The sequence below is a fragment of the Diorhabda carinulata genome, chromosome 6, assembly GCF_026250575.1.
Source record: "Diorhabda carinulata isolate Delta chromosome 6, icDioCari1.1, whole genome shotgun sequence".
Lineage (NCBI taxonomy): Eukaryota > Metazoa > Arthropoda > Insecta > Coleoptera > Chrysomelidae > Diorhabda > Diorhabda carinulata.
Genome location: NC_079465.1, coordinates 29,602,249 through 29,617,079, shown reverse-complemented (window position 1 = coordinate 29,617,079; position 14,831 = coordinate 29,602,249). Strand labels below are relative to the sequence as shown.

Below are 14,831 nucleotides of genomic sequence, written 5' to 3'. Positions count from 1 at the left end.
GTTTTAACGACATTAAAATTAATTACAGGTAATTACGGCTAATTTTTACAAGGCAATCCATTCCATACATCCTCAAGATCCCCAATTTATATTTATTAGAATTTAAGTACTGCCTCTGTCTTAATTAGATTCCGAATGGATTCATTTCGTGAACTGTAACTGTTTAACACCTCATTGTTCCCAACGTGACAATTTTTTTTAATTTTGTAACCGTTTTTGAATACAAATAATGCAGGATATTATTCTATCGTCATATAAATCATCGTCGGGCTAACTTTGAGCGGTATTACCGTCCAAATCGAAGATGGGATCTATGATATTGGTGTTAATATTTTTTAGTGTATTTGTATCATCTTGTCATGCCGAAAATAATGAAACAGAAATTAGAATGGACCAGTCTAGAGAGTTCGTTGAGAGATTGGCGGAACAAGGTATTTATATGACAATTACTATTATTTTTTCCCGCAGCAAAAGTTATCAACAATAATCTACTAGAAAGCAAATTCAAAGAGTGGAAAAAACAGTTTCAAAAAACAACTATTTCAGTTAAAAATATAATTATGGTCAGTGTACAATAGAATTCAAGCATTTATTCGGTTCTTAAGCAAAATTGAAGGACGATATTTTCATCCTGACTCAAAAAAGGCCCTAGGGCCTTAATATTGAAAAATCTCTTGTATAAATCTGGCTATTGTCAATGTATTAGTTTTTTCTAATTCTTTCGAAGCAATGGGGAAAGATTTTGTCGAAATGCCGTAGCTAAGAACACCTTTTAATAAATTTTGTTTTATCGAATCATATATAAAAAAGTTTATTTCGAATTAACGTCGTTTCTGTGTAGGGTTGGTTCAATTTTTCTTCACATTTCATCTTAGACGATTTAGCAAATGAGCGGAAGGTTTTACGTGTTGATCTATTTGAAAATTTGTCGCTTGGTATTTGCAAACAAAAATTGAAATATCAAATTCGAAAACAACAAGTCGATTTCTTATTTTTTGAGATCAACAAAATGTTTATAGAAAAATCAAAATTGACACACTGGACTCGGGGAGGTTTGTACAATCTAACGGTTAAAAAGAGATTCAAGATAAAGGGTAATACTAAACAGCAAGATTTAGTACAGGTAAAATAGGATTAAACTCGAAATTAAATTCAGTAGGGGTTTTCGAAATTATCGAACTTGTAAAATTTTGAAACGCGAATAACTCGAAAACTGAGAGGAATTTGAAAAAAACTGTCGAACAAAAATTGTAGAGCGTAAAATTTTCTACAAAAAAGGTCACTAGTCATTTTTTCGTTGGAACCATTGTTTCTGAGTAAATGCGAATTCAAGCCACACTTAGACTACTACGTTTTTGAAAAATCAAAATTGAAACACTGGACTCGGGAAAGTTTGTACAATCTAACGGTTAAAAAGAGATTCAAGATAAAAAGTTATTCTAAATAACAAGATTTAGTACAGGTAAAATAGGATTAAACCCGAAATTAAATTCAGCAGGTGTTTTCGAAATTATCGAACTTGTAAAATTTTGAAACGCGAATAACTCGAAAACTGAGAGGAATTTGAAAAAAACTGTCGAACAAAAATTGTAGAGCGTAAAGTTTTCTACAAAAAAGGTCACTAGTCATTTTTTCGTTGGAACCATTTTTTCGGAGTAAATGCGGATTCAAGCCACACTTGGACTACTACGTTTTTGAAAAATCAAAATTGAAACACTGGACTCGGGAAAGTTTGTACAATCTAACGGTTAAAAAGAGATTCAAGATAAAAAGTAATTCTAAATGACAAGATTTAGTACAGGTAAAATAGGATTAAACTCGAAATTAAATTCAGCAGGGATTTTCGAAATTATCGAACTTGTAAAATTTTGAAACGCGAATAACTCGAAAACTAAGAGGAATTTGAAAAAAACTGTCAAACAAAAATTGTAGAGCGTAAAGTTTTCTACAAAAAAGGTCACTAGTCATTTTTTCGTTGGAACCATTTTTTCGGAGTAAATGCGAATTCAAGCCACACTTGGACTACTACGTTTTTGTAAAATCAAAATTGAAACACTGGACTCGGGGAGGTTTGTACAATCTAACGGTTAAAAAGAGATTCAAGATAAAGGGTAATACTAAACAGCAAGATTTAGTACAGGTAAAATAGGATTAAACTCGAAATTAAATTCAGCAGGGATTTTCGAAATTATCGAACTTGTAAAATTTTGAAACGCGAATAACTCGAAAACTAAGAGGAATTTGAAAAAAACTGTCAAACAAAAATTGTAGAGCGTAAAGTTTTCTACAAAAAAGGTCACTAGTCATTTTTTCGTTGGAACCATTGTTTCTGAGTAAATGCGAATTCAAGCCACACTTGAACTACTACGTTTCTGAAAAATCAAAATGCATCATGATGGTTAAGATCTCTATTTTCTATTCCGGTAAGCTAGCATAACTTTTCGAAAATCTTGCGATATGAAGGGGTATATCAGCTACATAAGTATTTCATCATTCGCCAAGCAAATCCAAAGAGAAATTTGTCGTTCGTCAATATTTCCATGTCTTCCAGTCTGCGATTGGTTCCTCGTCCAGATTTTCATCTCAATCATCAACTCTCTCGTAGTTTTCTTCTTCCACATTGAGGCACTTTTCAGAACCATCACAATTTGGGCATAAATTTTTGAATTTCAACGTGTAAATTTAAATAAATAGCTCAAAATTGTTCATTATGGCGAAAAAAATGTTTCAGATTCGAGTTTTTTTCGTTTTTTTTTTTGTAATTTCTAAGAAATTTTCCGTAGTATTGTATATTCTTTTTATACCATCGAAAAGAAGAAATTTCAACAATTAAAAACCCACCAACTTTTTAAAAAAATCGAATATTTTTACGTGAGATTTTTCGATTGAAAATTAAGGTGTTTTTTTTGGTACTTGAGCCAAAATAGGGTGAAAACATAAATATGTGGAATCAGAAAAATTACAGTGTGTTTAGGACATAGAAAGGTAAGTTTTCACCAAATTTTGTGAAGAAAAAAAAACCAAAAGCATTATTTTTCCAATTTTTTACATAAATTTCGAGGTTATTGAGGTTTAATTATCTACAACTTTTCTATATACCTTTTTTGGCGACTCGGATCGCCCAAAATTTATTTTTCTCTTAATTCTTTTCATTATTTTCGATGGCTTCTGCCCTGGTCTAGCAATAAAAGTTATCGCTTCAGAATACCAGATTCACAAAATCGTTTTGGTTTTGAAACGCCTGCCAGAGCTCTACATCTTTCGAAATTTGTTCAAAACTATTTATACTTTCCGACAATATCTTAGTTTCAAATAGAGCTTAAAACAGATAAAAGTGAAAACTACCTGCTCTTTGTAAGATCGTTAAATTATTTTTCAAAACAATCAATTACAACAAAACGCAAAGTTGAGGTTTAACTTTTTATTTCGTATTGATCACCCAAAACTTTGTTTCTAGCAATAACCTGCAACAAATATCAATTTCTTCAATACCTACCCCGACTTACACTAAAAGAAAACAGTTTTTTCATGACCGACATATTTCTATCAAACACCCGTATATAAATACGTTGATTAATTTACATTCTATTTGTTGAGGAATCCCGAATCGACGGTTATTTTGTAGCGAAAACTTCAGTTTTACGTTCTAAGTGGTTGGCGGCCCTGCTTGTGACATTCAGCGCTGTTCTTTTTTACTTACACACTGAACGCACTGTTTACACCACCACTACACCAACAGTCACAATTACACTGTCTGACGCGCGTTCCGATAACCAAGTTATCGTCTTCAGAGACTGAAGGTAAACTAAATATTTGATTTACCTGTATTCAGACCTCTTTAGGCTGACTGATGGTTTTTTTATCCTTGGTAGATATATTTTTCAAAATTTGACTTCTGCACGCTTCCCGGACGAAGTTCCTAGCGTCTTGAGGAAGATACTGAATGGAAGACAGGTTGATTGAGCTTCAACTTCATCAATTTCATATTCATATTTTAAATTTATTTTTGCAAGTAATTAAATATCTGCAACACCATAAATCGTTATTTAGATTCTATTAGTTCATTGGTGTTTTCAATTTCAGGACGTACATTGGCCCGCAATTCATTTAAACGTTTGAAGATACTACTTCCGGCAATATTCTTCAAGCTAGGAATTGCGTTTACGATGTTGGTACTGGTCACTATCGTTTCCGTTAACAATGGCTTCATCGGTTTTCTTCTTCTCGTAGTCGGTCTGAGCAGCGTTTTGGCTAGATTCCAAGAAGCAAGAAGAACCCCCGTAGTACCGTATGTTAGTACTTTACCCTACTACCAACAAACGAAGTTTATTCAAGATTGGGATAGAAAAAATAGAGCTATCGATGTTGGCGAAAAAGAGACAGCACCTGTTTTTGATAATAGTTACGGACAAGGGTACGTCTACCCTCAACTCGGCGCTTATTACAAATCGGCTTAAATTTATCCATTCATTTATTATAGACTATAGATCCTGGATGCATTTTATCTTCCCAAATCGAAAAAGTTTAATTAAAATTGCTCTTAGTTTTTTCTATTCTTCAATGACCGTTGGGGGGACCTACTCCTTCACTCTGGAGTCCGATGGTTAAGTAGAGGACGGGTGCTGAAACGTTTTAATGATGTCCCATCTGGCACAGATCAATTTTTCAAACAACGCGACGAACCGACTCCGGAACTAGAAAATTCAATCTGGCTTAGAGATTTTGGTTTTCTCGTGGACGTTACAAAGAAATTAAACGAACCTAATTTGCAGCTTCAGGGAAGAGACAAGCGTTTTCCTATTTTTTAAGAAAAAATATCTCGAAATCCATTAGGACCCTTATGACAGCAACTATCACGTAGAAATAGTTTCTACACCGAAGAATAACTTCAAAAATCGTCTTCACGATTTCAACGAAGTGACTTTAGTAGCGCAGTTTGTTGTTTCACCCTTTATGGAAATTGATATCCAACAGTTTGCAAATTGTGTTATGCAGAACTTTGGCGAAGACATCGCTGCAACAGAAACGGAAGTAATCGAGTTTCAAAATGATTCGGCATTAAAATCCTTAGTGTCAAATGTACCAAATGTATCTGGCGTATTGTACATAACTCTCAGTAATAAAACTCAAAATGAAAAATTAGGTTTTATTACATAAAAATAGTCTATAATTTTATTATTCTCATACTCGTATGTTTTAGAAAGATATGTTGAATATTTATTCGTGTATTGAATCTAAATACAACTTGAAACTTTGTTTTTTTTTTAAGTAAACATCCAATTAGAATATTTTTCCGTTCCCTACAGGTAAGTAAAGGCGGATTCACACCAATAGGCACAGTCGGAGACAGTCGGGATCTCAATCGTGGCGGGTACGGTACGGAAATGGCCGCCAGTGAGAACAGTCTCATTGAGATCCCGTAGCGGTGACTTTGACTTGACTGTCTCTGACCGCGACCTGATCTGACCGTGCCTGTTGGTGTGAATCCGCCTTAAGAAAGGTGCAATTGAAGCCAGCGGTGTAATAAAGGGTATAAGCGCTGTCTCCTCTCAAAGATTGATCCGTCCTTATAACAGCATGATGGGGTCCTTAGAAATAAACTTCTTATTCGAATTTCTTAAATTTTTTTCAATTAATTGTGTTAGATACAAATGACTTGATGACTTCTTGCAGGTAAAGAGATACCAACACACTTGATGGTACAATTTTACTGATAGTGCGGGGCTATATGCTAGCTTTTAGCGTATAGGTATCTGGTTGAAGTCAAATAAGAAAGTTTGGGGTGTAATTACATCTGCTATAAAATATATTTATCACGTAACGAAGAAAAGCCCCCTATTTTTTTTATGTACCGACCATTCGCGTTCTAGTCGCTAAAAACCATTTTCGAGGGTGTTGAATTCGAATATGACATTTATTTTTTCTCCAAAATTGGGGGGATATGGTCAAAATCGAGTTTTAAGTCGAAAATCTGGAAAAAATTATTTTTGCTGTTCTACTGATACGGCCCGCGGGCCGTTTCCAGCCCCTGAGCCGTATCAATACAGCCCGCGATCGCAATGAGTGACAGAAAGAAGAATATATAGAATATAAGTGCCTAGACAGGCGAGAAAAAGAGACAGTATCGCCATCTCTTATCGGCAAGCTTTGTCGAGAACCATAGAACCTTCCGTGTAAAACGTCGGCGCGACGTGAGTCAGTTGAGTCGAGTAATCGAAGCGATACGCTTAGAGAAGGATTTTACATTGTACTACGAAGTAATGATTGTGCATTTGTTTGTGTCGTGCGAGTACGATATCCATAATTGTTGTATCGAGTTTCATAATTGTTACGATTCAATTTTGAAGCTTCACGGGCACCAATTTATTTGAATGAGTCAGTTGAGTCGAGTAATCGAAGCGATACGCTTAGAGAAGGATTTTACATTGTGCTTCGAAGTAATGATTGTGCATTTGTTTGTGTCGTGCGTGTGCGATTTCCATAATTGTTGTATCGAGTTTCATAATTGTTACGATTCAATTTTGCAGCTTCACAGGCACCAGTTTGTTTGAGTGAGTCAGTTGAGTCGAGTAATCGAAGCGATACGCTTAGAGAAGGATTTTACATTGTGCTGCGAAGTAATTATTGTGCATTTGTTTGTGTCGTGCGTGTGCGATTTCCATAATTGTTGTGTCGAGTTTCATAATTGTTACGATTCAATTTTGAAGCTTCACAGGCACCAGTTTATTTGAATGAGTCAGTTGAGTCGAGTAATCGAAGCGATACGCTTAGAGAAGGATTTTACATTGTACTACGAAGTAATGATTGTGCATTTGTTTGTGTCGTGCGAGTACGATATCCATAATTGTTGTGTCGAGTTTCATAATTGTTACGATTCAATTTTGAAGCTTCACGGGCACCAATTTATTTGCAAATGGAGTTTGACACATCTGTTTTAGTTGGAATGGAAGAGTTATTCTGTTTGCACTATGACCGAGATTATTCTGTTCAATAATTCATTTATTATCTTGACGAAATGATGATTGTACAATTGTTTCTCAGTTTCTTTCTTTATTTATGACGAGAGTATCTCAGATTTAATATTAAGGTCATATTGAATTATAAGTTTCCTTTTAAATTTTATATTCATATCTTAAAAATGTATTCGGAATTTTTGTTAGAATCTGATTATTTTTCTACGACTTTCTCCTTTTATTATACCAGTTATTCGTTCGAAACGAATTATAATTATTCTGTTTTATTGATGCTGGAGATTATCGGATGTAAATTAACTTTCGAGGCGTCTCCAAAATTTTTCCAATAATTTATGATAGTGAGAATGTGCAGGTTGTAAATTTCTTTTCTGAATATGATTAAGACCACGGAATAACTAATTAAAATAATTTTCAAGTATAAAATTTGATATTTCCGAAACAAGTCGATTATTATACGAGGGTTGCAGCTTCATTGTTTTTTAAAATATTTTCTATTGAGCATTTTTTCCATCCGATTGAGGTACCTCCAAAAACATTTGAACCACTTCTTCAAGCCTAGTATTCAAGCATTTCCCCTCCGAATTCTTCAATGCGGCACCGATTTATTTGAAATTTTGACAGATGACAGGTGTGTATCCAAAAAGCGAGATCTGCATGGTGCCGAAGTGCGCCCCCATCCCCGTGGGGATGCACCCAAAATAACACCAGAAATCGAAAGATCAGCAAATTTAAAGTAAAAAATGTCATATAAAGTTTTTTCGTCAGATCAATAGTTTTTGAGTTATTCGCAATTGATTTTTCGACCAAAAAAAACCGCGTTTTACAATAGTTTTTTACGTATAACTCTGTAATGATGCATTTTATGGAAAAAAGTGTGATTAACAAAAATGAAGTTCATAAAAAAACAAAGAAATTAAGATATATTTCAACATCTTAATGTTTTATCTAAAGCTAGTTATAGATAGCTTTTGTTTTATTAGTGATTCCGAATTGTATTATGTACTCGAAATACCTTTTCGTTTACCTGAAATTTCCCCTTGAGTTGGCGCAACTTTATCCTACACGTAAAAATGGGGTGAAAAATTATAAATCTGTATAAATGATTGATTATATTACATAAATAATGTATACAGTACAGTATATTAATATATTGTTCGAACTTTGAGCCCCAAGAACTTGGTACATCGCAATCATTTCTATATACAAAAATGGAGAAATTCCAAGATGGAATATACACGTGTTTCAAAATTATATAACCGTCAATATATACTGTGAGGGAAAATTATACATAAATTAGATATTGAAAGCATTTTTATATTTTAATTCGAATTTCGCGCTCTGGAAAGGGAATTTTGATAGGTTAGGTTGGTAACACGGATCTAGACTTACGTCAGATAGATTTAAACGCAATAAAAATGAAAATCAATTTTGAAAAAGTTTTTTTTCGGGTTTATTCTGGCCATCCAAGAAAGAAGTTTACAATATAATACAAATTCGAGTCTCTATAAGTAAATGACACTATCAGCTTCTCTTTCTTCTTCGTTTATTGACGTAGGCTCCGTATTCTTCGTCTCCATGCCAACCGTAGTGGTCCATAGCTATTCGATTTCCTGGATTTTCCATATTCAACGTATGCGTTGTAGCTCCTCCGGAGTTTCTTCTGTTAGTGAACATGTTTATCAACATCAATATGATTCCAATTTTACCGATGAAAGCACTTTTTATCATTGTGAAAAATAAAGATACCAACATCATGGGAACCATACTTGAGGATATTAGAAAAGGAGTAGCCATCATCGGTAACATTTTTTCCATTAAACTTTTTTCTCCCTTTCCTTTTCTTTTGCATTTTTCTCGTTTCTTCCTAGTACCATGATTACTACCACTACCAACTATATTTGGTACGTCTTTTTGATGTTTACTAGTTTCTGATGTAGCTTCGATCGAACGAACTGGTTTCTTTTCGTTTTTGATCAGGTTAGGAACTATCTTTCGAGAAGTAGATGAAGTGTTGTTGTTCAATATGGGATAGTGAAGTGGAGTGCTTCTGAGTTCGTGTTTTTCTGAAAAAAAAATATATAATTTGTAGAAATAAAATGGAATTAGTTATGTACCACGAATAAATTTTATCAAGAGAGTAATTTTGGAAGGCACCCATCACATATCCACCATGTAAATCCAAGTGGGTGTTATGGGGTGGGGCTTCACTTCAGCCGCCATCTTGAAAAACACGTTTTATCGAATATCTCGCGAACCGCGCATCGTACGACAAAAATTGTAGAAATCATTATTGTAGATAATAATATTTGCCATCTTTTTTATTTGAAACTTTTTTTTGTATAATGCATAGGTTTTTAATTATAGCGCTCCAAACTTTTTTCATTATAGTTTTTGCTAAATATTTAGTGAAATAAGACTTAAACTAACTTAGCCTATTTGGATTTATTGTGTTTGTTGATAAGACCTTTATTCAATGCGGTCATATATCTTTTTGAAAATTCTTTTATATATATTTCAAATAGATAAGGATTGATAATAGTTCATGTTGAAGGTCGAATGGGTTTTATTGCTAATGTTTATTCGATATTTAAGTCATGTATTAAAACAGGATATTTAGGCCATGTATTCAAGCATTTCCCCTGCGAATTCTTCAATGCGGCACCGATTTATTTGAAATTTTGACAGATGACAGGTGTGTATCCAAAAAGCGAGATCTGCATGGTGCCGAAGTGCGCCCCCATCCCCGTGGAGATGCACCCAAAATAACACCAGAAATCGAAAGATCAGCAAATTTAAAGTAAAAAATGTCATATAAAGTTTTTTCGTCAAATCAATAGTTTTTGAGTTATTCGCAATTGATTTTTCGACCAAAAAAAACCGCGTTTTTCAATAGTTTTTTACGTATAACTTTGTAATGATGCATTTTATCGAAAAAAGTGTAATGAACAAAAATGAAGCTCATAAAAAAACAAAGAAATTAAGATATATTTTAACATTTTAATGTTTTATCTAAAGCAAGTTATAGATACTTGAATAGCTTTTGTTTCACGTAATTAAGAACTTAACCTCAAATAACGGGAAAACGGTACATTTTTCAACAAAAAATCATAAGATAATTTTTAAAGAGCTTAAAAAGACCTTTCAAATGATCACTGATAAAAGTTATTTCAATTGAAATTTCAGTGAGATATGATGTAAAATAGTTAAAGCTAAAAAAATATTACACTAAAACTAATGTCATTTCATTGAAAATCAAAATTAAACTTATTTCTTGTACCAAATACTTTATTTGGATGTTATTTACGATATCTTAAAGTTTGGCTGATTAGAAATGCATAATTTTGAATAAAATGAGCATTAAATGAACCTTTTTTTTTATTTTTTGTAAAAAAATGTTTTTGTCCATTTTTTCTCCATAACTATAAGAGATACAAAAACAAATAAACACAGTCAAAATAAAGCATTTTTTATGACGATTATTTTTCTCTTTTTATTTTTTTTGTAGCATAAAAATTGACGGAGTTATAACCAAATTAATCTGTCACTAGAGTGCGAGGATTGTTTATCCAGAGCCCTTTAACCCTTTATTAATAAAATGTGGAGGGTCTCAAGCCCTTCTAACACACATAAGCTTGTAGCCCTGAAAATTACCTTTAATATGGTTTTTCGTAGGAAGTGATAGCCCCAAAATTAATGGAGTTACGTCAAAAATAAGAATTTGAAATTTTTTGTGAATTATAAGATATGAAAAAAATTCAAATTTAGGCGCATGGATTTTTTCTGTTGATACCTGTAGATAAATTTGAGAATACCAAGAGATGATATACTTATAATGTACTATGTATATATATATAACAGCGTTTTCTTATTGGGAACGTGGCAATAAAACACCAAAGTGTACTAACTTCAATATATTTTCCGAGCTTTCGAATACTTATGAATTAATCGTCAGGGAAATGATTAATTAAGATTTCCGGTGATTTTTGATAGTATTAATGCTTGTATAAAGTTTTAAACTCATAAACTTCATCTCTCAGTGCACATTAATCCCATACGAGGGCTGCTACTAAAGTTTTAAGTTAGACAAATAAAAACAATTATATGTAGTTGTTTTTTACCAAAATATTCTTCATAAAAATCAATAAACTTGTGCATGTGCTCGAACCAATAGTTGATTCCGATCGAGGTACCTCCAAACCACGAGATTTGAACACATCAACCGCTTCTTCAGATTAACCGTTGACCACAATATTTATTTTGGATCTGCGGGAGTAAAAAAAAATCATTGGGTGCCAAAAACGTTTTTGACTAACCAAACCTCATTTTTCATTTGTTAATTAAGTATAAACTTTCATTTCTATGGCAAAATTTTTCTTTTTATTTTGTTATTCCCGCCAACAACGCCCATTATCGTACCTGTACATATTGTACTTAACATTTTTTTTATGCAGATTTCGTAACATTTGTTGAGTTGCTATTTTATTGTATTTTTGCGTTAATAAAGTTGTTATTTGTTTTAAAAAACAGTATTTCATCGTGAAAACACGTAATTTGCAGCCAGTAATTTTTCCACCGATGCAGTAGTTTATATCAAGTGTATGAGCTGAATATTAATATGTGAAAAATTTCGAAAATATCATTACCTGTTGTTAAATATTCACTTTCATCACTAGCCTTATTATTTATTATCACATTGTCATTATCATTTAAACTGAATGTACATAAAATACACGGTAGACACAAAACTGAAAACACCAACCGCGAAATGGATATCATAACTACTGTTTTTGATGGTGATATCTCGCAGTTATGTTTTACCACGATTCTCAATTCCTCTCACGGTGCGTGGTCTCGACGAAAGTAAAGCAAAACAGGTGACCGAGAAGGCATCGTCACTGAGAATCGGTTCCGATTCGATAATAACCGTTCCAATTTTTTTATGTTAATTTTGATCTTGTGGCGTGTGTTGTTTTCGAATTGTTTAGATTATTTCGATTATAATCGTCGCCTGAAAGTATTGGGAATGCAGAAAAATAGTACAGTCGCATTTAAAAAAAATTGAAACAACTTATGAAGGTTAAAGCTGTGGGGACAGAAAATCAGTTCATTTTAGGTAGATTTAGAAAATACCAAGCTACAAAGTCGTTTAAACTTGTTCATTTAACATCCTAAAACTCCTCTTAAAACTCACATATAATTAGATGTGAGCAACTTTAAAAATCTGGGGTCAAAACTAAAAAAAATCGATTTCTTGCACGTTTTTTGCAAATAACTCGTTTCCTATGGGTTTTACGCTATTTGTATTTATTATCAAAATTGTAGAGCATTAAATTCTCTACAACTTTTGTCTTAGAAATTTTTTCATACGGTGAATCGTTTCTGAGATAGAGGGCGTAAAGCGCGTGGCTAGAATCCCGTTTGAAATCAACTTCTAGTCCCGATCAATCTTGTCAAAGTCCCAATAGTTTCTCGTCCGTTAAAACTTGACCCCACAGTATAATTTACGTATTTTAACTTTCACGGTTTGGTTCTAAGGTTAATGTATATTCCAAGGAACTATGTGTTACAAAATTATTGCTAATTAAACTAAAATTATTAGAGCAACACTGTATTTAATATATATTATCCACGGAACACTAAATTATCCATAAAACAATAGTTGCTTTGAAGCATGAAGCAGTTCAAATTGAATTACATATTTGTAGTAGCCGTCTGATTATAATTTCAATATTTCTATATCAAAGAAACTATTTATAATTTCAGATAATCGTTCAAAAGTATCAAATTAATTTATATATCGTGGGAAAACCATACAGAACTGTCAAGTATTTATTTTACTTTAACTATGTAGGGTAGAGAAAAAAAGAAGAACATTTGTTTACATCTTGTCATTGTCATTTGTCATTTGTCATTGTGGAAAGCTTTCGAACTGGTATTCAGCTCTCTTAAGTTGGCGGAAATAAATAATTATCTTACTTTTTCTTCCTTATTTACTTTTTTTCTTGATTATTCGAACAAATTTGATGTTTGTTCGAAATTATGGCCTTAATCCAGCTCTTAAGGTAATCAATTATGAGTTTTTTTTTATTATTCTACTCAATCTCAGTCAGTTATCGTTTTTTCGGTCAAAAAATATATTTGTTCCATCGCTTTATTCTCAGTAATTAATTTTTCAAATCCCTAGCACCATCATGTTCCAATTATCATTTCTGCGCATGCGCGCTTATACAAGATTACGCGCTTCATTTGAATCTTGTTTATATCAATCAACACAAATAACAAAAAATAAAAATACGTTTACATTTGACCGGACCTTTCGAAGTGCTTGTATTTTAACCCGCTGATTCCGAATCCGAGGTCGATTTGACCTTAAAATTTCAAGAAAACTTGGAAAAAACCGAAAAATAAAGGAATTCGGCAGTGATATAAAATTTTTTTTGGAACGAATCTAAAGTTAATTTCGATCATTAACAGTTTAAAATTTAAATAAATGTCAAAAAATGCTAGAAAACATTTTCACTTCAAAAATTCACTGTTTCTGAATCCGTTCTTTTATTAGGTACGTGATTGAGGAATAGATTTTGATTTGTTTTCAAATAATACTCGATCTATTTCACCTAAAAACATGTTGGTTACATTAATGACCGAAATACATCTACTTTTGTAATTATAACCATTCAAATCACGTTTTTAGACTCAGTTTTGAATACAATGTAACGTTAAATTTTTTTTAGAACACATACCATCCAAATAAACATCAAATAACATATACGTCGAATACCAAAAGAGTTTTATTAAGAAATGTATTCCATGTTTTTGTATATTTCCGCTTGCTGCTAATAGATGGCCATAATGTCTTTCTCTCTCGCTTGTCTAGACACGCGCCGCTCTAGAAATTACTTATAAACATCCATAGACTATTACGAGTATTTTAAACATCCGTAATGGAATCGAATGAAGTCTAAAAGCTTCTTTTTGTGACACGTTGCGTTCGCGGGCCTTATTGATACGGCCCAGGGGCCGGAAACGGCCCGCGGGCCGTATCTTTGACATGACTGGTTTACTATAACTGTCGGCGCGTTGAAATAAGTTTAGAGTTCAAGGAAAGCCAAGAAGAATGCGGAAAAGCAAAAATGGTTCAATAAAAACGTTTTTGAACAATCATACACTTGATAAGTCATCCATTGTTGATCTTAATGGAGCCATATACAGTTATAAATATTGAGCAGCCCTCGTAACTATTTTAAACATTATATAAACAGAAAATGTATCTGTGTCCAAATAAATATAAAGAAAATAGTACTTTAAAACCTACTACTGATTCAATTTTAATTTTTTCTCCAAAATAAATCCACGAAACAATTATTGTTAAATCAAACATTTAAATTTTTTGTTAATTCTCCGCAACATTGATTCGTAAATAAATAAACTAGATCAATACATTCTGAATAAGTGATTCAATGAAAAATCGAAATAACATAAAACCCAAACAATTTGAAAATGTGACGCAATATATTTTGAGATACTACAAGTATTTTTGAAAAAATCGTATGCATAACTATAGACAGATTTTCTATGGTATTTAGTATCAAATGATCAAATGTCGTTTAGCTAACCAATAACAAATGGTTATAGTATTTTTTTTTTTTTAATTGTTTTAAATCCATTGTTTTGAAAATAACGATAGTTGATTCACTTAAATAGCTGTCACTTTTTTCTGACTAATCGAAATGTCATGAAATTTGACACATAGTTTTCTGAAAGTTGGTACTTCATAAACGTCATATAGATTTGACAATGACAGCGCCATCTGTGTGTCCTACGCATTATTGAGTGATGTAAAGATACATAAAACAT

General features: G+C 32.6%; 2 protein-coding genes across 3 annotated transcripts; one reads left to right on the top strand and one right to left on the bottom strand.

Annotated features, from left to right (window-relative positions):
* Window positions 1–280: 280 nt before the first annotated feature.
* Window positions 281–5,056, top strand: LOC130895350 (uncharacterized). Its single transcript, XM_057802586.1, has 2 exons — window positions 281–431; window positions 4,084–5,056. Exons 1-2 carry the CDS (start codon window positions 305–307, stop codon window positions 4,455–4,457), a joined length of 501 nt encoding a protein of 166 aa, XP_057658569.1. The 5' UTR covers window positions 281–304; the 3' UTR covers window positions 4,458–5,056.
* Window positions 5,057–8,396: 3,340 nt separating this feature from the next.
* Window positions 8,397–11,820, bottom strand: LOC130895166 (uncharacterized). 2 transcript variants are annotated; one of them, XM_057802338.1, is made up of 2 exons: window positions 11,618–11,820; window positions 8,397–9,037 (listed from the first exon to the last, which is right to left on the bottom strand). In XM_057802338.1, exons 1-2 carry the CDS (start codon window positions 11,748–11,750, stop codon window positions 8,496–8,498), a joined length of 675 nt encoding a protein of 224 aa, XP_057658321.1. In that variant the 5' UTR covers window positions 11,751–11,820; the 3' UTR covers window positions 8,397–8,495. The 2 variants fall into 2 exon arrangements, with proteins under 2 accessions (XP_057658321.1, XP_057658322.1); XM_057802339.1 differs by lacking the exon at window positions 11,618–11,820 and adding an exon at window positions 11,093–11,212.
* Window positions 11,821–14,831: the final 3,011 nt, after the last annotated feature.

Coding starts and splice junctions, on each gene's coding strand:
- LOC130895350 (XM_057802586.1), top strand. CDS start 305: ATGGGATCTATGATATTGGTGTTAATATTTTTTAGTGTATTTGTATCA. Junction 432..4,083: donor TGAGAGATTGGCGGAACAAG/GTATTTATATGA, acceptor TTTCAATTTCAG/GACGTACATTGGCCCGCAAT.
- LOC130895166 (XM_057802338.1), bottom strand. CDS start 11,750: ATGATATCCATTTCGCGGTTGGTGTTTTCAGTTTTGTGTCTACCGTGT. Junction 9,038..11,617: donor AAGTGAATATTTAACAACAG/GTAATGATATTT, acceptor TTTTTTTTTCAG/AAAAACACGAACTCAGAAGC.